At 36.7% G+C, this 27,718-nt stretch overlaps 1 protein-coding gene across 7 annotated transcripts in view; it reads right to left on the bottom strand.

Annotated features, from left to right (window-relative positions):
* Positions 1–27,718, bottom strand: part of LOC113112276 (putative thiamine transporter SLC35F3) — a 49,693-nt gene that overhangs the window by 2,925 nt on the left and 19,050 nt on the right. The window contains exons 1-8 of one of the 7 annotated variants that reach the window (XM_026277688.1): positions 18,639–18,774; positions 17,691–17,797; positions 14,203–14,376; positions 5,226–5,568; positions 2,425–2,644; positions 1,003–1,128; positions 478–670; positions 180–269 (exon numbers count right to left, since the gene is read on the bottom strand). In XM_026277688.1, coding sequence (XP_026133473.1) covers positions 180–269; positions 478–670; positions 1,003–1,128; positions 2,425–2,644; positions 5,226–5,568; positions 14,203–14,263 — 1,033 coding nt within the window. In that variant the 5' untranslated portion in view covers positions 14,264–14,376; positions 17,691–17,797; positions 18,639–18,774. Of the gene's footprint in view, positions 1–179; positions 270–477; positions 671–1,002; positions 1,129–2,424; positions 2,645–5,225; positions 5,569–14,202; positions 15,705–17,690; positions 18,612–18,638; positions 19,007–27,718 lie in introns of those variants that run through there. The other 6 variants (XM_026277692.1, XM_026277689.1, XM_026277686.1 and 3 more) reach the window with 6 other exon arrangements.

Here is a 27,718-nt window from a genome sequence, read left to right as displayed (position 1 = left end):
TTATTAATATATATATTTAAATTTACATTTATTCATTTAGCAGACGCTTTTATCCAAAGCAACTTACAGATGAAGACAGTGGAAGCAATCAAAAACAACAAAAGGAGCAATAATATATATACATATATTAAATCAGTCAGTGGCACAAAAATAAAAAAATACTTTGAAAATGACCTCACCTGCATTGACTGGGACACTCAGCACAATGCCAAGTGAAATGAGTGTAGGGTATGTAATGGCAATGCCAAAATTCACCAGAATATTGAATGCTGTAAATGAAGAAAAAATGCACAGTAAATGACAGACCTAATTGTGTGTGTGTGTGTATATACATATATATATATATATATATATATATATATATGTAATGTATGTATGTATATATATATATATATATATATATATATATATATATATATATATATATATATATATATATATATATAATATACTGTTTTCTGTCAGTATTTTATCTACCTAGTAAGAGTCCAGCTACTCCACACAGGTAGGCCCAGGGAAGATCAGCTATGGATGTGAAGTACTCAACATGTGTGAAGTACAGTATAACTGGCACAAAGCTCAATAAGACAAAGTTTGCACCTCCGACAATGGTCAGAAACAGAGCCGCCTCTCCAAACTTGGCACTGCCCAAGACAAGCTTGAAGAGCACCTGAAGAATGAAAAACAAGACTAGGTCAGGTCAGAATTATTATTATTATTATTATTATTTTTTTTGGTGAATAGGTTCATTTAGATGGTTAATTTCAATGGCCTAATCCACATGGTGTTATCACAATATTCATATTTTGCTTATTCTATTTTGTAAAATTAGTTTTATTTCAATGTAAGTTTATATGCTTGAAATGCTTATATGCTTGTCCAAAACAAGTTTAACTATATAATTTGGGGCATTTTCAAAGCATGTAGACACACAAACCCCCGAATTACAGGACTGAACAGAAAAACATTTGAGAAGAGTCATGACTGTTGATGCGGGATTACCTTATAGAGGGCAGAGGCAGATGCAGAGGCCACTACAAACGTTATGCCGATAACAGAGTGACTGTGAAAGCCATCAGCGTAGGTCAGCATCACGATTCCAGCGATGGCCAGAATGGCAGCAACAATCTGGTAAAAGAACAAAATAAAGGTCACCAGCATCACACTGTTACGTCAAATAGCGCAAAGATGGCCTGAAGACTACAATGTCTATTTCAATAGCTAAAACATCTAAAAGAATGAATGCAACATTTAAAGAATGAATTAATAAATATCTAAAAATTATAGAGAAGGTTGGTGCAAAATGTGATTTGAAGCAGAAAATCGTGTAACTAGGGCAAAATGATCAAAAAGTATTGTATCATTTTTTGGGGAAATTATTTTACAATGTGATCAATACAGTCATATATATATATATATATATATATCTATCTATCTATCTATCTATCTATCTATCTATATATATCTATATATATATATATATATATATATATATATATATATATATATATATATATATATATATATATATATATATTAGAGTTCAAGGAAGTATTACTCTGGCATTATATATGATGGAACAGGCCTGCTTCATACGCAGTGTGTGTGTGTGTGTGTGTGTGTGTGTGTGTGTGAGTGTGTGAATCCGAATGAAAAATGTTTCCAGAGCGTAGCTGAATTGAGTGCAGTACAGAAACATTATGAGGATGTCAGAGAGACTGATTGCTCTCACCCAGCAGCCCTCCTGAACAGCTTTCCTCTAACACTCTTTTCCTGCTCTGCCTTTTGTTTTGGTCCGACTCTCACTGTCTTATCTCCTTTGTTTGAAAGACTGTTGAAATATTGTCATTCTGCATTATCATAGATGTTGCAATATTCGTATTACTATCATCTTTCCAGGAGAACTTAGAAATAAACTTGGGTAAATATGAAACCTGTACAGGGGAAATTTCAGCATAAATATCACAAGCGAGAAATAAGATTGTGTTTTCTATAAATGGAAACCAGCTTAACTTCTACTGCGCCATGAACGTCCAAACACCCTGACTCACCAAAATCTGCACTGCAGTGCCTTTGTGTGTGTGATGTGTGTGTGTGTGTGTGTGTGTGTGTGTGTGTTCTAGAGAGAGATGGAAGAACGGGAACACATAGAGACAAAGGAAATGTTACACAGCACTTTAGGTCCTTTGAATCGAGAAAAAAACAGGAAATATGAGAAAGGAGGAGCACAAAGGAAGAAGACAGGAAAAGGTTGTAAAAGCAAAGGATTGTATTGTGATGGTACTGCTGTGATTAACCAGCAGAAGATATCCAGAGAAAACAACATTGGATATATCCATCCATCCAGTCTTTTAGCAACACTCATGTCAAATAAAATCTTTTCGAATTTCATCCATCTATCTAATGATCCATCCATCCACTCACCCTGACACCCATGAAGCGATCCCGCAGTACGATCCAGGACAGGAGAAAGACAAAGGCTTTGTTACAGCAGAAGAGGGCTGATACATCGGTGCTGTTGATCTTTCTCAAAGCCTGAAGGTACAGGTAGTTTGTCATAATCCACAGCAGGCCGAAAGGGGCCACTTTAGTAAAGAATACCTTCGCCGTCAGTCCATCGTCCCCGAAGAACCGACAGCACTCTCTGAAATACCACAGAGATAAATCAGTGATGTTAATTAACTGTCCACTGCACATAATGCACATTTGATTTGCTTTATGTACACCACCATTCAAAACTATGGGGTCAGTGCATTTATTGTTTAAAGAAATAAACACTTTCATTCAGCAAGGATGAATTAAATTGATCAAAAGTGACGGTTGTAGAGTCACTTTCAAGTTTGGGTCCACTACTAGGAGTGTTGCTGTCAACATTAAAGTGTTTTCTAATTTAAGGTTTTTTCATTTCTATATTTCTATATAGAAATTTATATGGATTTATATTTCGGAATCACTCACACCTGTTCATATGGAAAGCGTTATTTTCATTGTCTTTGTAACTATTTCATAGTTACAAAGGTTTTAATAGTTTAGAGTGAACAAACAGAAAATGTATTTTGTTTCTTTGATAAAAATGTTTCTGTGGACCAATTAGATGATCTCAAAATGCTTGTGGTGTCACATGGCATTTTTCCACCCATCGGTTTCTGTGCTTGACAAATATATGACTGTCTGAACAGATCAGTTCAAAGATATTTTGCAATCTTCAGTGTCCCAGACTCACAAGCGTTATTGCAACACTTTCAGGTAAAATCAGGCCAACAGAGAAATTAAGCATAGCTTCCATACAGTGTATGCTGTCTTTTACAGGAAATTAAACCATTTTATTTAAGAAACGGTCTTGTTTGCATTCACCTGTTCACATCTATTTTTTAGTAATTTCAGCTATTTAATTGCCTTTTAGTTTAATTATGATTATTATTAACATTATGAGTATTATTTGTAAGTTAATTTTGCCGGAGTTGCTTATTTGCTCAGGATTGTTATTCCCTTCATTTTAGACATTGTTTATAAATTGTGAATTCAGTAAAAATACACTTCCTTTCGTTTTTTTTTTCTTTTCATTTAAGCAGCCTTTGTACTGTGACGAAAATGAACTACAAAGCCCAAAATGCAATGCATCAAGTGGGAGGAGTCAGTCAGCTGGAGGAAATTGAGTAATCAAATCCATTTAAAACAGGTGTTTGTGCCGTGAGTATTGAGTGTGTGTCTGCTGCATCGATGGTCAGAAGTTTGAACTGCCTGGAGATAGGTGTTTAAAATGCAAAATATAAAGCAACAAAATGGGAGATGACTGTCTTAAGTAAGCATCATTTGCTGTTCTGTGGAGGAGTGCCTGGGTTCTACAATTTCTGCAAGCTACTCCTTTCCCCGTGGTGTCTGGGCCATATGAAAGTTGAATTAGCAGACAGTAGGTGCTGTGAAGTGAAGCCGCTGACAATGAAACCACAAGCTTGAAGTCTACGGTGTTACAGAAGTTTCGCTGGCTGCACAGTGGACGAGTGTTCACATGTTTGGTATGCCATTCGTTTATGAGCTGTGTTTGAACTACGCGGGATTGGAACGCTGTAACTTAGAGTGAGTTTGTGGTGTTTTGGCTGGACTGCAAATCCCCTGATTGTGCATTGGACTCCAGGTAGGCCTTAAAGTTCATTATCTCCACTAAGCTAATTAATCATCAATGACTCTCGAAAAAGATGGGTCTACTGGACATCTAACTCTTTCACACACACACACACAAACATCAATCATTTCCACTTTAAACTCTTCATTTAAGAACACGATCATTTAAAAGAGTCATCAGAACTGTTGAAAGAACCTTATGTATATGAATGAACGTGATTATAAGTTGATGGGTTATGTTTGGTTCACTTATGGACTTGATGCACTGAAGTAGTGTTTTTGTTTGAATATTTACTGATGTTGTCTTGAGTCATTGACCCGGGTATTATTCTCACTCCCATGGAAGACAAACGATCCACTGATGTTGTCCTATATGGTGTACTAATTCATAAGTTGGTTTATTTTTGGTTGTTTATTGGTTGTGTACTTTAACATGCTTTGAAGCAAGAGATATTGTGAAAGAAATAAGCACATTTGGGTTGCATTAAAGCATAAGAGTAAAAACTGTTTTGCAATTTGTAAATGGGTGGCTTATTTACTGTTCTGTGAAGTGTGATTTGAGTTAACTGCCATAGCCAGAATCACTACCTCACAGTACACCACAGCTGGTGTTTACTCTGCAGTGCTTCTGATATAGTTTTTCTCACGCGTGACAAATTGCTTGGGCTTTTATGCATTTTACACAATCGTTTGCTAAATGGTTGGATAAAAAAAGCATTTGAATCTACAGTATATTGGGTACTTCCAACACCTTTTACTTTGGTCTTCCTGGACAGAGCGGAGGGATATTTTCCTTCAACTCGGTTTAAATAAGCAATGAGCCTGCTTCGTATTCAGCACACAGATGATAAAAGGAAAAACCCGGAAAGGACAAGCTGTTCGTGCATTACAGCATGGAATTTCCTCCGTGTACCCCTTAACAGAAAGGGATTTCACTAAAAAGATTCACCAGATGTCTGTGATGCACAAAACCGCTGGATATTTCAGCTGTACTACATCTTAATCTTTTGCTCTGCACCAGAACCTAATAAGCTTCATCTTCTTCAAGGCAATCCCAGAGTGCATTGCTGGATAAACACAATCTCACAGGACCAGATTCTTACCTAAACCTCTGTTTTGGTGTCTGTCTCTCAGGACTCTTGCACAGGTGGCCGATGTAATACAGAGGGAAGAAGAGGCAGTTCCACGTGGTGGTGAACCATGTGAGAGTGAACGGTGCGTCGTACTGTTTGAAGGTCAGCTTGGCCAGCTGGGTGGAGCCTGCCCATGATGAGCACACGCACATCACCATGGCCACGCCCCATATTGCTTTTCGCACTTGAACGGCTGTGACTCGAATGCAGCAGTGTAACCGCTGCCTTCCTGCCCCTGACTCCACCCCTGCTCCGCCCACCATCGCCTGTCCATCTGCGTTGCCCATGGGGTTCTCCCTCGGCCGGTCCTCCCCTAAAAGCAAACAAAACTGATATCAGTTGCTGATTTATGAGCTGTTTTATTCACATTTTTTTATTATGGATTTGAGCAAACCGTGAACAGACAATCAAATCACTTGACACTGTAAAAAAAATACTCCCTTCAGATATATTAAGTGCCATAAAACAGCAGTAGAATTGCCCTATTACTACTCTGTGCAGTGCAAGTTTTCAGTGATGCAGTACACATTTGGATGCAGTGTTTACTACTTGTAGAAAATCTTTTTTTATTTCTTTTAATATAAATGCGAATGTAAAATAAAAATGTAGGTTTCTTCGTTGAACAAATTTGAAATGACAGCATTTATTTTTGTAACATTATAATTGTCTTTGCTCTCAATTTTCAGCAGTTTAATGCATCATGCTAAATAAAAGTATTATTTTTATGTACTTTTTATGTACTTATGTACATGTTAAAAACATGTTCTAGTACTACATGCGTTTTTCAGCCTCAAATGACATGATGGATGTTTAATTTTATGCCTCTCACCAAAGGTGACGCATCACTTTCTCACCAGCATTTCCTAAAACATTCAAAAGGAAATCAATAGCATGGTTTACTCATTTATTTTATAATACAGAAACTTTGAATGACATCTGTCTGGAGTCTCTCAAGAACTGCAGTGCTATTGTTCAGATCAGATAAACACATCTCAAGCTCACCATCCATACATAAATGCTCTTAATGGCTCTTAACAGCCCTTCATCTATTCAGTAATTAGTGCAGTAATTACCCTGCCTGCGCCTGGTGGAGGATTCAATCTGTTTATCCATAAAGAGAAAAAAGTAGCGCTGAAACATGAGTACTCTATGAAACCCAATAAAGAACGATAGATGACTCTTTTATTTACAAGAAAGTATACACTTAGTGTATTTTAAAATGTAATGTATTGCAAAGCTGAATAATAAGCATCATTACTGCAGTCTTCAGTGTCACATGATTCTTCAGGAATCATTCTAATATGCTGATTTGCTGCTCATGAACCATTATTAAAGTCGAAAACAGTGCTGCTTCATATTTTTGTGGAAACAGTGATGCCTTTTTAGAAAGCTTAAAAGAACAGCCTTTATTTGAAATGGAAATCTTTCCTAACATCCATTTTCATTGCATATATTACATACTATCTAATATTAATTAACTGGTCTTTTAACAGTAGATCATTCTAATTTTCTAGACTTTTAAAGACGCATGGCATAGCAGACACTAGCAGAGTACAATTTCAAATGAAAGACAGTGAGAGCTCGATCATCATATCCATGCGCAGGCCTAATAATATCACAATATAGCCTGAATCCTAATCTTTCTAGCAAGTGATTCAAAGTGAAAGATGATTTTTCTCTTGACACCCTCAACAGCCTAGAGATATTCCACACAGACAGATCCTTAGTAAAGACTGTAAGACGATAGCACCTGCTAAAACACAAGAATTATATAATAAAACATTTTGTTATACCATAAACTAGGAGTTTAGGTAGTTTAAGAGATCATAATAATGCTTTCTCCCAAAGTACAGAAGCTTTCTTAGAATCCATATCCCAAAGAGATTCTCTGAACGAACTCAATAATTTGCTGGTGTTATGTAAGATTTTCTTTTTTTCTGCAGAGAGCCCTGATTTTGCTTTCATAGTTCATCAGTCCACCAAACTCTTAGCCTTCATGTACCTGCGCCCCTAGAGATGTGCCTAGAGAAGCCATCAACATCCAGAGCTCAACATAACCGCACGTTCACTGATAGATCAGTTTCTGTTGACAGAAGCTACAGTTTCCATTCAGAAGGAATCAAATAACCCACAGTAAAATTACACCACCCACATGAGGTTGTATGTGTAAACTGATACTAAAGCGTACACTAATCTGTATTTACACACGTTCGCTGTGGAGGCTGTTGTCATATCATACACCGCAGTAAATTAAAAGTATTTCTTCATTGCTCAATTCAACCTTACATTTTAGTCTAATGCCAAACATAAACAATACTTTTTATTGCTATAGTATTTTTTATGTCAGAATGTTCAAGGGACTCAGTCTCAAACCTCTATAAATGACCCATGAAATGCAAACTGTTCAAGGTGTGTGCATTAGGCTTTGTGAAGCTGCCCTTGAATATAAAACTGTCACTGCACTCTGCCAGCACTGTATATGCTTTCAAACCTACCACCGCTTCACAGTCCCCTCATAATGAACTGCTTCTATCATTGTGTATTTAACACGTGGGTAATTATCTAAAAGCAGTGGACGTGTGTAGTAACCATGGAAACTGATAATCAGTATGATGTGGATAAAAAAATCTCTGAAGACACATGATCACAAATACAGTCCTCGATACACAAGCTCAGCAGAAATTGTAAAGGAATTTGCACTGTGTTAGAAAACAGAAAATAAATAAATAATTATAAATAAATACCCAAAGTAAAATATGAGGAATTAATATTATTTTTATTCAGAGGAACCACTGGTTTAGGGCGTCCAAATTCAGTTCCAGTGAAATTCATCTCAATCTCACCTAAGTCTTTTTCTTATGTTCCAGAGATTGGTCAGCTAGCTAGATCATCAAACTCTAATCAACCAATCAACTCCTACACCAAAGAAGACCAAGCTAAGCACTTTTCAGCCAAAACCAGAGCTATATTGATTAACACTGTTGAGCTGAATCTCAGGAATGAGTCCAAGAACTACATTTCCCAGAGTGCACCAGCAGCAGCAATCTGGCTGCTTGTCACCTGTTGTCATTTTCACTGATAACCTGTTAAAAACCTGGAGTTCCTCAGTCATTCAGATAAACAAACTTCACTGAGAAGACACTCCAACTTCAATTGTAGGTTCAGTTCAAAGACGCCAATGGTCAGTGAAATGTTATATTTACTTTCATGGTGTTTGGAATGCTGTATAACATGTTGAAGCTATGTTTTAATTGTAATTTAATTGCTGTGTAGATTGTTTAAGTGACACATTGCAGCATTGACTTGTTGAATGGGTTCTTTATTCCACGTAAAGGCTGAAATGACTAATTCACCATAGAATACATATGTTTAATTAAACATGTAAACAATTAAATTCATTATAAATGTTAATTAAAATGTTTAATTGAAATGGTAACATTTGTTCTCTGTTTTTGAAGGTTTACAACCTAATTTAACGAACAGACCAATCAACTGACAAAGCCACAATAAAAATAAATTGAGCTGGAAATTTGAGTCGTCCATGTGTCCTTTGGAACTTGAACAAGAGTAGGACTTGACAAACACAATGCATTCAAAACAATGCTGAATGTGGAGAAAATAAGCACATGATTCGGCTGCCAGAAGGAGATGCTAATGTGACTTTTATCATGTTGTCATCAATGAAGTTTCTGCAAGGATACTCTGTGTAATTAACAGTAAGAGAAGGTCTTCAGAAGGAAGTCTTCAGTCACTGATGGAGTCTGAATCAGAATTTCACTAAGTCTTTGACCGTCAAAGCAAATTTAAAATGATTAAAAGGTTGTAAAGAAAACCTTGTGTAATTTCTGAAAGACTAAGTTAAGAGAATAGCCATTTATTTTTTATTTTTTTACCATCAGAATGAGATCATCCAATGGACCACAAGAAACAACAATAACGAATGATATCAGAATCGTGGACTTTTTAGTTCGCACTGCCTCACAAACACAGAATCTTTCAGTTTGTCTTTATATTCAAAACATTTTGAACTTTTTTTTTTAATTTGAATTACTGTTATAGACATGTAATAACAAGTAAGCCTGCTGGTTGGCCAGAGACAGTTAACAGGATAAATGCTGATCCTTCAGAATCACAGATTTCAGGGGTCTTTGGTATCAAGAAGTTTGTAAACGTAATAATTACTATTGGAATGTGACTCGATAGGGTCCCCAATTTTAAAAGTAGCATTAGCATTTGTTTCTCTATGCATGAATAATTCTGAAAAGGCTATTTTGAAGGCACCATAGCTTCAAATAACAGTTCTTTTTGACAGGGAAGATTAAAATCGGCCTGCGACAGAGGCTTGATGCTGAATCAGGCCAGTGAGTGTTTCTCACAAAAAGCATTTCAAAATGAATCGACGTGTCAAGAGGAGCTCAGACAAAGTGCATCGGCAATGAGGGCAGCGGTCAGAGCTCAAAGTCTGAAAATGCCACGAAAGTTCAGCCTCGAGGACGTGACTGATTTCAATCAGAACTTCTGCGACCCAGACTCAGCAAAAACTGTGACAGTGAGTGTCAGGGAATGCCATTCGGTAGGTTCTGGTTTAATGAGGACACAATCTGAACCCATAACCTATGGAAAAAAAATATTAAGATTTAATGAGTTGTCTTTCACCCTATTTCCTATATTAGCCAAAATATGCCTAGAGGCTCTAATTGAGAGTCTTAATGTATGACCCATGATAGGATCTGCAGCTACGATTAGTTAACTAAAACGCTCTTAAAAAGTGTCTTTATTGGCATCATTTTATTGTTCCAAAAAGAACTTTTTAACATCCGTGAAACCGTTCCATTGCTCAAAAGTTTTGTTTTTTAGGGGAAGTTTCCCTTTTTTTTTATGTTTTTTTTATTAAAATAAAAAAAATCTTTAAGAGTTTAGAACTTAAACGATTAACAATGAATTTAGTAAAAAACGTAATTGCAACTTTTTATTACAATTCAGACTGTTTTCTTGCTATTTTTCTTGCTTTTTCTAATTTCAGACTTTTTCATTGCAGAACTGCACGTTAACACAGTTTATTTCTTGCAATCCTCTGATTATATCCTGTAAGTCAAAATTGTTTGAAAAGTCTGAATTATAAAAAGTTGTGGTTAATTTTTTAAAACCTGTGGCAGAGCTTCTATAAAAAAAAAACTATAGACAATTACTACTACTACTACTACTAATAATTACAATAACACACAAAAATAAACTTTAACTGGAATGAAAATGGGCGGGGGGGGGGGGGTGCACTATGTTTGCATCTTGATACTAAAGCACTGCAGCTGTCTTGTGGAAGACATTAGGTCTGATGATTGTTTGGTACAGCTGTATGACTGCCACAGAATATGAGCCTATTGTAGAACAGATGCACAGGATTATCCCAATAATTCCCTATTCTAGCATAATGATGTGACCATATGCATTGCTAAACTCATAGCGGATAATTAATTATTAAAATTGTGTTATTTTAAAGTCACATATGCCTCATAACTGCACACAAATCCAGAGCCTTTTCCTTGCCCATGTCTATCTCTTTTTGAATGCATACATAGTCTTTGGTAGCTTTCTTCCCTCCTCTGTTTGTCTCTGCAGTGCAGATCTCTCTTGCTGATAAGTGCCAGTTCTTTGTAGTGCCAACTCTGCACTGAGCTCAAGCAGCATGAAAGAGCACAGTCTCCTCGATCACACTCGCACTACGGAGCAGGTCCATGTTATTTTGTAATGGCATCGTGAGCGTGTCTGGGACATCGGTGCATGACTTCAAACTGTTAGAGATAAAATATGAATGTGTTGCCATCTGGGTGATGGTGGTACAGCTTTACAGTGCAGCATCCCATGGATTCTGGCTCAGTTTTTAGTGGATTTCCCTAGATGCATAACTAGGGCTGGGACAATGCATTGGGGTCATCGATGACGTCGACGCAAAAAATATGTTGACGCACAATATGCGGATCGATTCGTCGACCTGTTTATATCTCTCTAAAAAACATTTGCAAAACGTTTACCTTATGTGCGCTGAATATATGCGATGTCCGGATCAACATTCTGTCCAACGTTATATAACCAATCCAGGGTTTTTCTGCATTGATCTTTTTTGGCGGCTGTCCAAGCCTTATTTGATCGGTGAGTGATGTAGAATAGAATGACTGCTGCGCCTGTCAGGGCGCGTACAAGAGAGAACCCCGGCTGCGCGCGCACTCAGTCTTCAAACAACACGAGTGCTTCTTGATCTCTCTCTCTCCCTTGTGCATTTTAATCAAAATCATTAAACATGATAGAAAAAGGGCGAAACACCAAAGTTTCACGCGCGCTCGTGCACTCACAGTCTTCAAACTACACGAACGCTGTCTTGGGCTCTTTCTCTCTCTCTCTCTCTCTCTCTCTCTCTCTCTCTCTCTCTCTCTCGTGCATATTAACAAAAATCATTAGACACGATAGAAAAAGGGTGGAACGCCAAAGTTTCACGTGGTGCATTCTGAGATTATTTTTTTTATATATATATATATTTTTTTTTTTCAATGACAGGCTGCTGGCTCCCACTGTTATTTTTATTTTTTTTGGAAAAGCACTCTCTGTATTAGCTTAAAGCCCTCAAGTTTACATTGGTTACTGTATTCTTTCAATTGCTCTAAACAAGTATTTTGGGTGACCTTTTTTATTGAATGCTAGACATCAAGTTGTTGTTATTTTCATCTGAAAGCAGAACTTTTTTCAGTAAGCTAGGCCCTATGTGTTCAGTAAGCTTGTTTCAGTAAGCTATGTGTTTTCAAGGTTTTATTGAATGCTATCTCTATACAAGTGCAAAGTAATGCATTCTTAGTCTGTCTTTTATTTTGTAATTTTAAGAGCAATAAACATATATTGCAATGTTAAAGGTGCCATATGCAAAAATTGAAGTAAAATTATCCATAACATGACCTACACGCATCAAAAGAATGAGAAGAAATAAGGGCGATGATGTCATTAAAAAATGGCAAGTTATAGTGCTGCAGAGATATCAACCTTAATTAGCATTACTAGCCCCGGCCCGACAGGTGTCGTAATACTAGTTTCGGCCATGGGAGGCGGTATGCGGCAACATAACCACCAGCCAACCTGCAATAAACTAATAACTCGCACAGATGTGGGCGTGAACTTGAACCTGATGTCAATCGTGTGGAAAGTATAGCACATTACTTCATTTCAGTTCAGGGAAGAGAGCGTCACCCGCTACAGGGAAACAACCGCACTCGGAAACACAAATCAAATCCGATAAGAAAAGGACCAGAGTAAACATCAGCACTGCTTTCAGTCGCTGGATAAAACTGATGAACCTGAAAGAAATGAGGTTCCACCCCGAACTTGCAACATTTCTTTTGGATTGGTAAGCTAACGTTAGATGCTGTTAGTATTTCGCTAGAAGTTTGTTTTATATGTTTGTGTATTTGTTTTCGGGAAGTTATAACATAGAAATGTATCGAAGGCTGTTCGATAAACGTGCTAATGTTAGCGATGGCTAATCGTAGCTGCGTTTGATAATTAGGTATCTATAACTTACCCGTTGTTCTATTTCATAACTAACCTGCTCTGTCTAGTCTGTTGGTCTCCGTGTCCTCTTTGCTTCGTGGTTTTTCTGTGCGTGAGAAAATTGATGTGTGGTGTGAAAGCGTGTGAAAAGTCAATTGCGTGTGTCTCACGGTGAATGCTTGAGAGTTGGCAGGTCTGGTTACGTTGGTTGGAGCTAGCTTTGATCAGCTGTCTGATGTTTACCAATGATGTTGACAGAATGCTGTCTGTCAAATTAATTTAATTCAAATAATGTGTATATACAACTCAAAATGTAATATGAACAAAACGAATAGGAACATATTGACTGGGAAAGGTGAAGGGGAGTAGCTTGAAGATGTCATGTTTCAATATCACTTGACATCACCAAACGTTCCTCTGGAGGCAAAACGTCCTCTTAGGCTTCGGCTATGGCTGTAGGGTTGTTGTGAAGGTAGGGGCGGAGCATAGAGACTATGCCGTTTCTCATTTGTTACTCTAGAGTAGACCAATTCACTTTATTGAGGCATACTGCCCCCATCTGGTATGGAATGTGGAGTATGACTTGATTTTTTTTTTTTTTTTTTTTTTTTTGCCAGACATGACAGATGGCACCTTTTAAGGAATTCATGTTTTTTTTTTTTTCGTTCAGATATGTAAATCAACATGTATAAATTGTTAGTAGTCAAATAATGGGGAGATAATCGAAATCGGATCGGTCTGAAAAAATTAATCCTTAGATTAATCGATGCATCGAAAAAATAATCGCTAGATTAATAGTGTAAAAAATAATCATTTATCCCAGCCATATGCGTAACATATCCTTGAAGGAATATACCATGATTAGAGGCATGCTGTCAGTTACAATGCCATCAATGATTTTAATGGACTTTTTTTATTTTGCCTTGTCTTGACGATTGGTTCGATTCATTTCCTTGAATCAATTTAAAACTCTGATTGAATGATTTTTGTTAACTCAAAAATGGAAAAATCAGTGTTGATGTGATGGTTCCTCTGACTACAAAGAAATTTAGAGAAAATAGGATACATTAATACAAAATATTGTCAAATGGCTGAACAAATTATTATTAGTGAATAAAATTATTTTAAAACAAATTATTATTACTTTTATTCAGCCATTTGACAATAAAGACATTTATAATGTTACAAAATATTTAGATTTTAAATAAATGCTTTTCTTTTGGATTTTCTTTTTATTAAAAAATCCTGAAAAAGTTGAAAATTCAGCTTTGCATTCACAGAAATTGTATATTTTACTATAATTTTACTATTATTATTATTATTATTTTTTTTAAATATTATTTTACTGATTTTCTTTAAATGCAGTATTGGTGAGCAGAAAAGACTTATTTGAAATAAATAAATGCATAAATCTTACCAATGCCAAACTCCCAAGCTGTCCAGAACTGATAAGAGTGGCAGATGTTTTTCTGTTGCATGATAAAGTCCTTCAGAAATTACCATTCATTAATGCTGACAGCACCATATGTTTTCTAGCTCGTTGTTTGGGCTCTGTGGCAGTGCTGTTCCAAGTTTGTATAGAAGACAATCTCTCCATATGCAATTAAAGAAAGACATTATTCAGCAATATACAGCAAGACACACTCATTTAAACACATTGTTACAGTATGTCCAAACATTCTAATCACATTAAGACCATATGCAGATATTTCATTTTGATATTTACTTGGCAAATTCATTCTGCGAAGCTGGGAAGACATTTGCATGTGCTTGTGTCAAAAGATGTCCATGAAAACAAGTGGCTTTAGAGTGTGTGTGTGTGTGTGTGTGTGTATTGGTGCTGCAGGTCAGTGAATCCTGCAGTGTCCAGCTAGAAGAACAGATGCCTGAGATGTCACACTCTGTTGTGACCCTGCTCACGGCTCATGGACATGACAGAGAGAAGTATAACCGTGCCAGCTGCCCACTGTTTGCTTGTGTGTGTGTGTGTGTGTGTGTGTGTGTGGCTGCGTACTAGTACAGAGCATCAGAGGCATCCAGTCGTGTGGATTTTTTTTTTACAGATTGGTTCAGTGGGTCTTTCTGTAGGTTACATCATTACACCAGTTGGTGGGCATACATTATGAATGAGCCGTTCTATTATTCACTGATTAGTTCAAAAACATGAATTACTTTGTTTGAAAGGTTATTCACCCGTTCGTTCACCAACATAATGTAAAAATGAACTGTAGTCCGATCAGATTTTGAATCATCCCTGTATATTTGATTAATTGACTGACTGATTCCTTTTTAAATCTGTTTACCACAGATACTTGTTCATTGATTAATTCAGTGACTCATCTAACAACTCTTTGTAAATCAGTGACAACTATCTATACAACTAACAATATTTTCTGGAAACTGCCATACAACTACCAACAGTTTGGGGTAACCAAATAATATTTTCATATACACCTTAAAGTCTATCCCAACCCCTCTATGTCCCATTCTCCACCGCAGCCTGTAGATCCTGCAGAAGAAAGAGCAGACTGGAGTCACGCCAGCATTCCTGCTCAAGATCAATACAAAATAGTCCCTGCTGAATCTAATTGATGAGCTAGTGCTGCAGGTGTCTCCCCAAACAGAGCTTTCCACACTACTAATGTACTGACAGTGTGAAGTGTCCAAGTAATCTGACAGATAGACTTCGACTTAAGTGTACAATACTAATCCAGCTCAGTCTGCAAACACTGAGACAAGTGTGCCATCAATAAAATGCTGTCTTGCTAGATGCATAAAGTCCTGTTCTTGTAAATAAGAAACACTTCAGGAGAGTCAACGCTATCCCACGACCAATTCGTACATATTTTACGAGGTGGCTTATTCGTACGAATTTGTACGACCTCACTCGTACGATTTTATATGACCCCACTGACGTTAAGTTTAGGGGCGGGGTTAGGTGTAGGTCATTCGTACAAATTCATACGAATTGTGCAACTCGTATAATACGTACGGTTTGGCAACAATCGTATGAATTTGTACGAGTGTGGTCATACGAATAAGCCACCTTGTGAATAAATGTACGAAATGCCGTGAGATCGGGAGAATTCATTCAAAGAGAAAAAATTATGGCAAAAACAACTAAAAATGAATTCCTTGAATAAACAAATCAAGGTTGCATTTAAAAAGAAAGAAAGAAATTTGCAGTAATAGACTCAAGATTGATATAGTAAAACTCCAGTAGTTGGTGACTGTATTTTTGACAGAATCAATTATCAAATTCAAATAGGCCTTTACTGATTCCTTCATGAACACTACAAGTGGTTAGTGAGCCACTGAATCATTCGCTCAAACGATGAATGAATCACTCCTACTCTGTATCGATCGGAGATGTTTAAAGCATTATACAAAATAAATACTGTCTGTAATAAAAATGTAGTATTTAAATATATTCTGTACATAAGCTTATAATTTACTGTTGGAATGAAAATATATCAGACAATATGAAATGAATAATAATTTCCCCAAGCAAAGACTTTCTTAATATCTTTAAATCAAGAAAGAAAATGTAAACATCTGAAGTGAAGCTGAGATCTCTCCCACTAACTAGTGTAGAGCTGAACAAGAGACAGAAGCACCCGTTTCCCACTCATGCAAAATGTCTCTTAGTCAGGATTATGTGCATCCAGACACAAACGTATCACAAGCAACACGCAAGTTATTCTTAGACTGAAGCTCTGTATCTAACTGACTAATGTCAGACAGAAAAACAACTCACAACAACATAGATGTTTTGTGCCCCGACTGCTGTGAAATATTTGATTAAAACGCTTCAATTAAATAGCTGGATATGTACCAAAAACCAATTTAAACAGCCCACTGGCTTCCAAACAGGGACGCAGAGTTCTTATGAAAGCCAAGATGTGAACAGACAGAGTTTGGCAGTGAAGGCATCTGAGTCACATCGGTGTAATGACTCACTGCAGGTTTATTACAGCCTCTTACTTCTGCCACCCTGTATTACATTTAGTGTTTGATGGAGAAACGGCTCATGTTCTCAGATTCCTCTGGCTTAACGTTCAAGCTGTACTTCTAAGTAGGCTAATAACTAAACACGGTATATCTCCATATAGCAATTTGCTTTTTAAATAAAATGGATTCTGCTTTGACTAAAACTGAACTTGGGGATTTCTGGACATACAGGGCTCCAAATGTGAAGATGAAAAGAACAAATGTACAACAGTGATCTAACATGCAGTCGGGGAAACTGTTTGTGACCAGTGTTTTCCTGCAAACAAAAACAAACACAGCGCAAGCCATGACGCCTGATTTGCGAACAAACACCTTTTCACAGTTTCTTACTAATTGACTCGGTCAAAAGAATTCAATGGGTTATTCAGTTAATTTGTGGATTGAATCTGACTCAATCAGTCAGTGAATCATTCACAGATGTTCACAAATAACTCACTCACTGAACTGCGAGTCATATTTCTTTTATGTACAATTAGAAATAAATCAATAACTGTGCTCGTTAGACTTGCATCTGTGTATTTACTGACTGGTTGTTCATAACAAATGTGTAACATTCAGGTTTCTATTGGATGGACGAAGAAACAGCCCTTGAATTTCAGTATCTCACCTCAAAGGAAGCCCAAAAGGCCCAACAAATCTCTGAATTGCCAGCATAAAGCTTTTAGTAATCTTAGGCCTAAACCACTGACCGCTGGGTCTGAGCCAAGGCTGAAACCAAAGATCAATGAGTGTCAAACATCCCACCTCAAACATACAGTAGTCCAGAGTATAGCAGATTCTTTATATTCTACATCCGCCTCTGAGCCAGACACTTTGATCAACAGTCCATATACTGTGAATTTACAATATGTGTGAAAAGAAATCAATTAAACTATCCAAAGAAATAGTGATTACCAATAACAAGCGCGCATCTGTCTCAGAAGAATGAGTTCATCAGTGAGTCAGAGTTGATTTGTAGTCCATTTCTCCAGCTGGTGCTGGTCATCACTTCAGATTGGACCCTTGGAGAAGATGGTTACTCATACTATGAAGTGTGCATAAATGAAATGTCAGGGTATGACAAAACTGCCTGCCACAATGTTCTGAGTCAAATCTTCACAATAACTGCTGATATTTCTCCTGTGCTCATACAAGTTTGATACAGACCACAAAACCTGAGGAAAATGTAAAGTAATAAATGTAGCAGTTTAGTGAAGTAGGGGGTCAATTAATGACAGTTCTATGCATACAAACAGCATGTGAAATGTACAAAAATATTGGAGTTTCAAAAAAATATATAAGTTTCTGTCTGCATTAACAAGTAGAGGCACTTTTTACATCATCGTCTAGAATTAAGGACTTGTTTGCTGTGTCTCAGTAGAAACAGCAGATTATATCCTCAAGAAAATAACAGATAATCAGATAATCTTAGCCTTAACACCTCATCAGAAATATATATTCGTGGTAATTTTGAAGCAATTACAATCAGAAATCCACTAGGATTTTAAATGCTTTGAGATATAAAACTATTTGGATTGATTCTAAATTATGATAGCAACAAAAAATCATATGTCTTTAGGATTTTTCGAATTCAGATGTTTTAGCATCTGATGCACTGTAACCTCAACAATGATCTGTTTATATTAATATTCCAACCTTAAAAGGCGCAGAGAACAACGAAACATCTGTACTGGTGATGCGCATAGGAGACCGGTATTTCTCGGTGTTTATTTTTATGCAATTTTTTCGCATGCACTATAGTTCGATTTAAATTTCATAGACTGTTTTAAAGCAACAGAGCAGACTAAGTGCGCGTAAGGAAAGCAAATCGCCCTACAATCGCGAGTCGTGTTGCGCACGTACCTCTCACTTTGGTCAGGGTGAGCACCGGGCTGTTACAGGCGGACAGCGGCGCGACCCGGGCCGAATGTTTCTTCATATTGACGAGCTCGGACAGACGGAGCTCAAGCCGCATCGACTACATCCCTAAAGCTGATAGTGACCGACTGCTCTCGATGTGTCGTGCGCCTCCTCTACCCCTGAACTGTGCTCTCCCCTCCCACTAAACACTCTGCGGTATCCTCCCGCATTGTCCACGCGGGACAGCCACGGTGCTGCAGTTCATTTATTTTGCCCTATAGAGATTTGTACTCTAGTTTTCACATTGGTACTGTACATAAATCTCAGCAATGATGTTGATTCTGACAGCTGCGTCGCTGTACTCCAACATATTAACCCCCTTTATCTGTAAATGTAACCGAAGCAATATGAAAGTTTATCCAAGAGATAACGAACTAAAAATGATTTTAAATGAGGAAAAACATAGAAATGGCAACCTCAGAAAATAATTGTGAATTATTTAATTATATTAGTATTATTAATAATTTAATATTAATAGAATTATATTAAGTTAATGAAATTGTATTTTATTTCAAAAATAATTTCTTTTAAAATACTGCTATTTCTTCATCTGTCAAAATACCACAACAATTAGTTAATCGTTGCATGTGGAGATAGGTTTACAAAAAAAACAACTACCTTAGGGTGCCCCTATTATGGATTTATAAAAAAAATAGCTACATTTAATGAGCTCCAAGTGAATAAAAACATCATGCAAAGTTTAAATCAGAAAGTGCACAGTGTATAAAGTTATTGTCTCACAAAAGGAGTCGACTCTGAATCATTGAAACGAGTCGATTTTAAAACTAATCCCAAGATGTTTCATGGCGACATCAACACAAAACATTAGAATATTCCCCGCCCACATGTTGGTCTTTTCAGTTGTTATGAATGAAAATGCATATTCATTCTTTGACACTAGTTGCCACTTTTTGGAGCGGTTAAAACAGCCGTTTCTTCAGTAATGATGTGCTCACAAACGCTGCTTTATCAGGCATTACAGTCATGATGCAGACCAATCACCGTAGATTAGAGGCACATGGAGGGGTTTAGAAAAATTAATCGTTGAGCTAATCGTTCAGGAAATATGATAAAAATAAATGAATATTATAAAACAATGAGTGTTTTTTGACATTGCATGCATGTCAACCTGTTGTTGGGGAGTCCGGACTCTCAAAACCAAAATATGAACCATTCATTACCCATAATATATAATATAGGCTAATAAATTTATTTTAAACTATTTTTTTATTAACTTTAAAATTCAACAACAACAAGAATACATTTATTTAAAATATTATTTTAATGTTCAGTGTTAACAATCTGAATCTGTCACAGAAAATAACACTACTATAATAATCTGTCAAAGAAAATATCAACAATTTGTTTACCCTTAAATGAGGAGCTACCGAAAACATTTTTATTTTTGTTTTTATTTTCTAATTTAATAATAAAAAAATACATTTCTGTGAAATGCTGCTTTAAACTCAATTTTATAAAAATGTTTGAAACACCTTGGACAACAAAGTGATCAAGGAACTTCCCATCCCATCTTAAAGTAATATTTATGCACAAGAGCAATAGGGAGAGAAGGGGATCAGGAGAGAGTGTGGTACTGTTTTCTTCCTCCTCTGAGAAATCACCTGAATTATTCACCTTCCAGAACCTTAAAAGAAGATTTAATGATTCTGGCCCTTAACTGAAACTAACAAGAGCTAACCTTATCCCATTCACCTTTCTGCTATCGCTCTCTTCTGTGTCATTTACTGGATTTCTGACCATTTTCCACTCCTATTCTCCACACAGCTAGGCATGTGTTTAAAGTTGAAAGACTGCACATAATTTAACACGAACATGGACTATCATGATGGAAACCAGAACAGGATCTCTGGAGTGGAATATATATACCTGTGATCAATCATGAGTCACCTATAGGTCACGCATTGCTTTGGCCTTCACATGTAAAATACTGCAGATAGCGTCGTGACAGGGTATTTTATAAGGCATTCTTTTTTTGACATTGTGCAATTCATAATTTTTTCTTTGAATGTCATGATATGGTATTGACATTGGATTAAAGTTTAGTGAATTAGAGAACATTGACACAAGTCATATGACAGGGCCTTAAAGGTGAAGTGGGCAATTGTTTCAACACTGTGTCAAAACAGACATTCAGCCCTCTGTCACTCATTGTTTAGAAAAACAGACAGTTCACCCAAAACTCACACCATTATATGTGCCGATATTGTTTCTGACCCAGTCAGATCCATCAAATTAAAGAGGTAATTTGATGAAATTTCATTGCATTGGTTTTTGAAACACAGCAGCTGCTTTTGCTTGTGTTAAACCAAGTCTCTGCCTTTCCCACACAGAACATCCTCCTTGACAGCAACCAGTCTGGTTTCAGAAGTGGACATTCAACCAAGACTGCCTTGCTCTAAGTTGTTGAAGAGCAAGGCAAGAGTGGATTCCAAATCTTCAGTACTTATCTTCCTGAATCTGTCCACTGCTTTTGACATGGTTAGCCACCAGATCCTCCTGTCAACCCTATTGGCAAAAGGCATCTCAGGAACTGCACTCCAGTGGTTTGAGTCATACTGTACCTATCAGATAGGTCTTTCAAAGTATCTTGGAGTGGTTAGGTGTCAAAGTCGCAGCATCTAACTACTGGGGTGCCTCAGGGCTCAGTTCTCGGACCACTTCTCTTCTCTGTCTACATAGCATAATTAGGTTCTGTCATTCAGAAACATGGCTTTTCCTATCACTGCTCTGCTGATGACACTCAACTCTACCTCTCATTCCATCCTGATGATCCGACGGTAGCTGCTTACATCTCATTTTGTCTAACAGACATTTCTTGCTGGATAAAGGACCATTACCTTCAACTCAACCTGGCCAAGACAGAACTGCTTGTGGTTCCAGCAAACTCATCGTTTAATCACAGTTTCACCATCAAGTTAGGCACATCAACCATAATTCCTTAAAAAACAACCAGAAATCTAGGAGTTATGATTGATGATCACCTGACTTTCCCAGACCACATAACTAAAAATGTTCTGTCCTGCAGATTTTCTTTATTCAACATCAAGAAGATCAGGCTCTTTCTTTCGGAACATGCTGCACAACTCCTTGTTCAAGCTCTTATTCTGTCCAGGCTGGACTATTGCAATGTTCTCTTGGCAGGTCTTCCAGCCAGTTCTATCAAACGTAAAATTAATCCAGAATGCAGCAGCAAGATTAATTTTTAATGAGCCATAAAGAATTCACGTCACACATCTTTTTATCAATTTGCAATTGGCTACCAATAGCTGCTTGCATAAATTTCAAGGCATTGATGTTTGACTACAAAACCACCACTGGCTCTGCACCCCTTTATCATTTATTAGACAATTATCAAAAGCAGACCTCTAACCCTAGCTTGCTCTGTTCTTTTCTATGCTATCGGTTTTCTTTTTATAAGCACACAGCAGAAACTACCATTATTTGAGTGGGTAGAGGGAAGCCTTGCTTGGTCACGACAGCTTATCTATTATTTACAACACAGAAAAGAAAAGAACAAACTCAATTCATGAACATGCATGTGTAGGTCAAAGGGTTCATTCTCACAGGTCCAGATGTCTTTAAACCAATACTTTTAACATTTATTCTTTATTGAAAAAACATTCAAGCATAACTAATGAATCCAGTGAAGAAGAGGGAAAGAGATAGTAATATGGATGAGTATGCAAAACATCAAACATACAGCATCAACCTCCTACACTTCAGTACCAGAAAACCCCTCCTAAACTCAAATGTGTGGGCATAAATCTGCATCCCTATCATCTCTTTGCTGTGTTTGGTGATGGTTGGTGGTGGCTTTTATCCACATAATGTCAAAGAAACAGTTCACAAAAAAAAAAAAGTTATGAAAAAAAAAATTGGTATTGTGGTATTAGTATTAACCAACTGTTTTCAATATTGATAAAGTTTCTCAAGCAGCAAATAAAAAATAAAATGTCCATATAAATATTAAATCAATCAATTTAATCACTGAAATGCTGTCATTAACATTTGAGGTGAGAAAAACTAAACAGTCCTTGGGACAGTTATTGTACAGTAATGGCAGCAATTGTACAAGCAATCAATTGTATTTCTAAGCTTGAAAAATATGGTTAGTCTCACCAAATGTCAAAATGGGAGTCACTGTAGTGCAAAACAATTAAAGAAACATTTAAAAGAAAATCACCCTGAAGCTGACAGTGACGATCATGGACAATCAAACTCATCTGTAGTGCTGCTCTTCCTGATTTAACATGATACAGAAGTGGCCACTGATCTTTGTTATAATTATCCCTTCAGGACTGGTCAAAGATGAAACACTCCAGAAGAGGAAGTTTTTCCAACCTGGATGAAAACATGTGACTTAAAACAACAGAGAAACAAAATTCTATCAAAACTGATTGATGATGCATGCTTTAATATTCATAATTAAAATATTAAGGTAATGCTCTGCCACATGTCGAGTGGAAAATAAATGAAAGAAGTCCAATAAATGATGCCCTGAATGATACTCTCACTAATAACAACAACAACACTAGGCTGGATATCTGCTGTAAGACAACAAGAAATGAACAGTGTCAAGCTCATTTAAATCAATATAGTTATAACAATGGTTTATATAAGTAAAGGAAGTGAAGTGACATGTATCCAAGTATGGTGACCCATACTTGGATTTTGTGCTCTGCATTTAACCCATCCAAGTGCATGCACACAGTAGTGAACACACACCCGGAGCATGGGCATTGCTGCACCACCCATTGAGCAGTTGAAGGTACGGTGCCTTAGTTGTTCAAGGTCTCACCTCTGTCCTTGTATTGAGGGTGAAATGGAGCGCTGGTTATTTGACAATTCCTGCTGGACCTTAGAGTCAAACCCACAACCAAAGTCTAAATATCTAACCATTAGGCCACGACTTGCATCTTTTCTTCAAACACAACACTACTAGACACAGTTTTAAGAAATCTCTGACACGTTAATCTTCAAATGTTTCAGCTTTTATTGCATAAAAACTATAGGAGGAGGTGAATCATAATTGCACTGTCTCCATTACTGCGGTTATGCGCAGGCAAACAAGTAAAGCTCTCAAACATGGAGCATAATCTAATACAAACACCCCCATATGCATTAATACAGAATAGCATTGTGCTTTCTGAGCGCAACAATACAGTTATCATCTGACATTTGAAAGGAAATGTAATAGGTACCATATTTCTAGTGTTAGTCATTTTTGGTGTAATATTTTTATTTTGATCTTCTGTATACCAGTGTTCTCACTTTGTGAAAAAAAAAAAAAAAAACCTAGTGGGATCATCATTATATAACATAATGCACAGCAGATACAGACTGGTTAAAGACCGTAAACACAAGGGGGATATCTAATGGGTGATATCAATAGATGGTGTGTAATGTGATTCTATACTAAAACAAAAGATAGATTTTAGTTCAGTCCAAATCAGTGAATCATTGAGTGAATCACTTGAAAGCTGCAAGAACATGTCCAGGTCATATTTTAGGTCATAAATAACAAGAAAACAATAAGAAAGTATACTTTTGCTCAAAGTAAAGTAAAGCCTAATTCAAACTTTTAGCAGTTTTGGCATTAAATCACTTTCTCGCCGATGGATGCACTGCAGTGAATGGGTGCCGTCAGAATGAGAGTCCAAGCAGCTAATACAAAAATAAAAAATAAAAATATCACAATAATCCACAAGTAATCCACATGACTCCAGTCCATCAACTGACTTCTGGTGAAGTAAAAAGGTGTTTGTCTGAAAGGAACAAATACATCATTAACACTTTTTTTTTTTTTTTTTTTTACTTAAAACTATTGTTGCCCGGTAAAATATGAGTCCTCTATCCATAAAATTGCGTTCACCAGGGTAACCCATTCACTGCAGAGGATCCATTGGTGAGCAAGTGATTTAATGCTACATTTCACCAAATGTGCTGCGAAGGACAAACTTACACATCTACATCATGCATGGCCTGAGGGTGAATACATTTTCAGCAAACTTTCATTTTTGGATCAACACCTCATACAGCATTCAAATGGCACAAGAACATTGTAATCTTTCAGAACCATATAATCTTTCAGAACCATATCAAAACACCATGAGTGATGATTTCAATGCAATCACACACACACACACACACACACACAAAAGCACAAACAAAGAACCACTACTAGATTTTATATTGACTGATAGAGCAGTAGGGGGCGCTGTGGACTCACTGTATTGAGTCTCAAGAACAATGATTGTACACTAGGAGATTAATAGAAAAAAGTTGTCTCCGCTTTACTGTAACAGGACAGAGGACTCGCACTGTGCTTTGATATGGAGTAGGGCAGCTTCTGAGAAACAGTATAGAGTATAAGAATATTTATAGCAGGTTCCCCTGAGAGAGAAGATGTATTTGTATGTTATCTACTTTTTACAGACATATCATTTTCACACACACACACACCACACACAATTTTCTCATGAAAAACAATAAATGAGAAAAAGACAGAATACCAAGAATCAAATCCGCACAAAAAGAGACATGGGTAGTTTTTGGGGATGATTCTTGTGTTCTGTTTTTTTGCACACATTTTATAGTGGACATCGGATGCGGTCTCAGACAGCCCATAACAAACTGGCTGCATGTTTTCTTTTTAAGCATTTCTGAGCTGGCAGACACCTAGTGCCAGAAACCTAAAAGAAAAAGTGAAAACGTCCCCCTTTAACAAGCTATTAGCAGCTATCTGCGTCCTGCTGCTGCTGCGGTTTTCCATTGAGACACACTGTTACCACACGCAGTGGGAGAATCACTGGGTCTAATCAGTCAACCTGACCTTGGATGTCGGTTCACAGGAACAAATGCAGGGATCACAAGAGGGTTTTTTAGAAATATTTTTAACTTGAAACATCTTACTCAACCCATCAAAAGATGTCAAAAGAGCAGAAGAGACAACACAAGACAGTGGCACAGTACTATATAAATAATGAAATTCATAAACGTTTAAAAACATTTAACATTTATTACATGCAAATGTATTGCTCAAAAAAAAGTGTTAAATTATGTGTTAATTTTGTTTATTTTTTTTTTGTTTATTTTTTATCTGGATTCTGTATTTTATGATTTTAAGGCGACATACCATTTAAGACTTTTTTTCGGTTTTAAGTGCTATAATCGGGGCCCTGGTGCATCTACCAACCCAGGAAACGTGAAAAAGATTAACCCAGTAACTTTGTTTTTGTAAGCCTTTTTCTGCAAGTTTCTGAAAAAAAACCAGCGTGTCAGATTTCTCTGCCTTTGTGACGTGGGAAAGGGATCTTATTATAATATCACCGCCACTTTATCTGCACTTTTCACTCACGGTGACATCATTCCTGTTTTCACAAACTACAACAGTGTACCAGTTCTAGCGCCATGGCAACAGTTCGAGCAAAGCATGCTAACTGTTCTATCATTAGCAGCACAGACGAGCACAGAACACTATTTAGAGTCCCAGACTCAGAAGAGACAAGAGAGCAAGTGGATTTATTTATTTACTGTGTATTACGCTGCTGATCTTGACACAGATCAGCAGCATAATATAAACATACACTCCAAAAAACATACACAGACAAACCAAATTAAACCCTGCAGCTTATGACAATACACTGATGTGTAAAGACACAAAACGATTGGTCTGTGCAAGAAACTGAACAGTAGTCACTAGTCCATATAATGATTTGATAAAGTGTGCAGTTGTGCTTTAATTTATGTATCCAAAATTTGCCAAATTCTGGATTCCATGGGGTCTTGTTTTTTTCAAAAACAAAACATAGGCTAATGCTTCTGATTGGATATCCCAAAATCCTTTCATCTTATGTTTTTGTAGCTTCCATTACATATCCCAAATACAGAATGTGAATAAATTATAAATCACTTTGAACTAAATTCAATAACTGTGCACCAGATAACAGAATTTTTGATCACTGGAATCATTTGGACATGAAAGCATGGTCATTTTGATGGAGTGACATTAGCCAGAAGACTGTACTCTTGGCCGGTGCTGATGTGCAATCTGCTGTTGACAGTTTAGAGCCCATCCATAAACGTAAGAAGAAATCAGATGTGACCACAAACTAAAATAACAATGGCAAATCAAAGTCCTAATCTATAATTTCGACCCCCTTGCAATATGTCTTCAGGAGATACAACTCTCAACTGATTATAACTTTTCTTTTAAAAATTTTACAGTATTTGCCACCTTTGGTCCCAATGACAAGCGAGCTTCTGGTGGTACGGCAATACTAGTAAGAAACAATGTAATTCATAGTCCTATTAGTATTAATAGCAGATTACAAGTGACAGCAGTACGATTAACTTTGCATAAAACCATTACTATATGCTCCATTTATATTCCTCCAGACTTAAACTTGATGCGCACAGACTTGGATGATCTGGTAAATCAACTTCCATCTCCTTTTATACTCATGGGAGATTTTAATAGTCATAATTTGCTGTGGGGCAGTGATCATTGCAATACAAAAGGAAAGAAGATTGAAGACTTTATAAATAATAACACCTTATGTCTTTTAAATAATGGGTCAAATACTTATTTACATCCAGGGCATGGAACTTATTCTGCAATTGATCTAACAATATGTCAACCAGAAGTTTTTTTAGATTTATCATGGAAAGTATTGGATGACCTTTGTGGAAGTGACCATTTTCCAATAATCATTACTTTTAAAGGAAAAGAAGAAGAAGCAAAAACACAAAGATGGAAAATCAAAAAAGCTAACTGGTATCAATTTCAAGCTCTATGTTATGAGAGATTTACACATTTTGTGGAGAACAGGCCAGATGCCTTGGAAAATTTTACAGATACACTAATGTCTATTGCAAATGATACAGTCCCAAAAACATCATTAAACAAAAAATCTAAACAACTCCCATGGTTTGATGATAAATGTAAAGAAGTTATTAAAGAAAGGAAAAAAGCTGAAAGATATTTCTACAAACGTCCATCA

Source organism: Carassius auratus, chromosome 13 (genome assembly GCF_003368295.1).
Source record: "Carassius auratus strain Wakin chromosome 13, ASM336829v1, whole genome shotgun sequence".
In the NCBI taxonomy this organism is placed as follows: domain Eukaryota; kingdom Metazoa; phylum Chordata; class Actinopteri; order Cypriniformes; family Cyprinidae; genus Carassius; species Carassius auratus.
The sequence above is the reverse complement of the archived record's forward strand: the minus strand, read 5'-3'. Positions and strand labels throughout refer to the sequence as shown.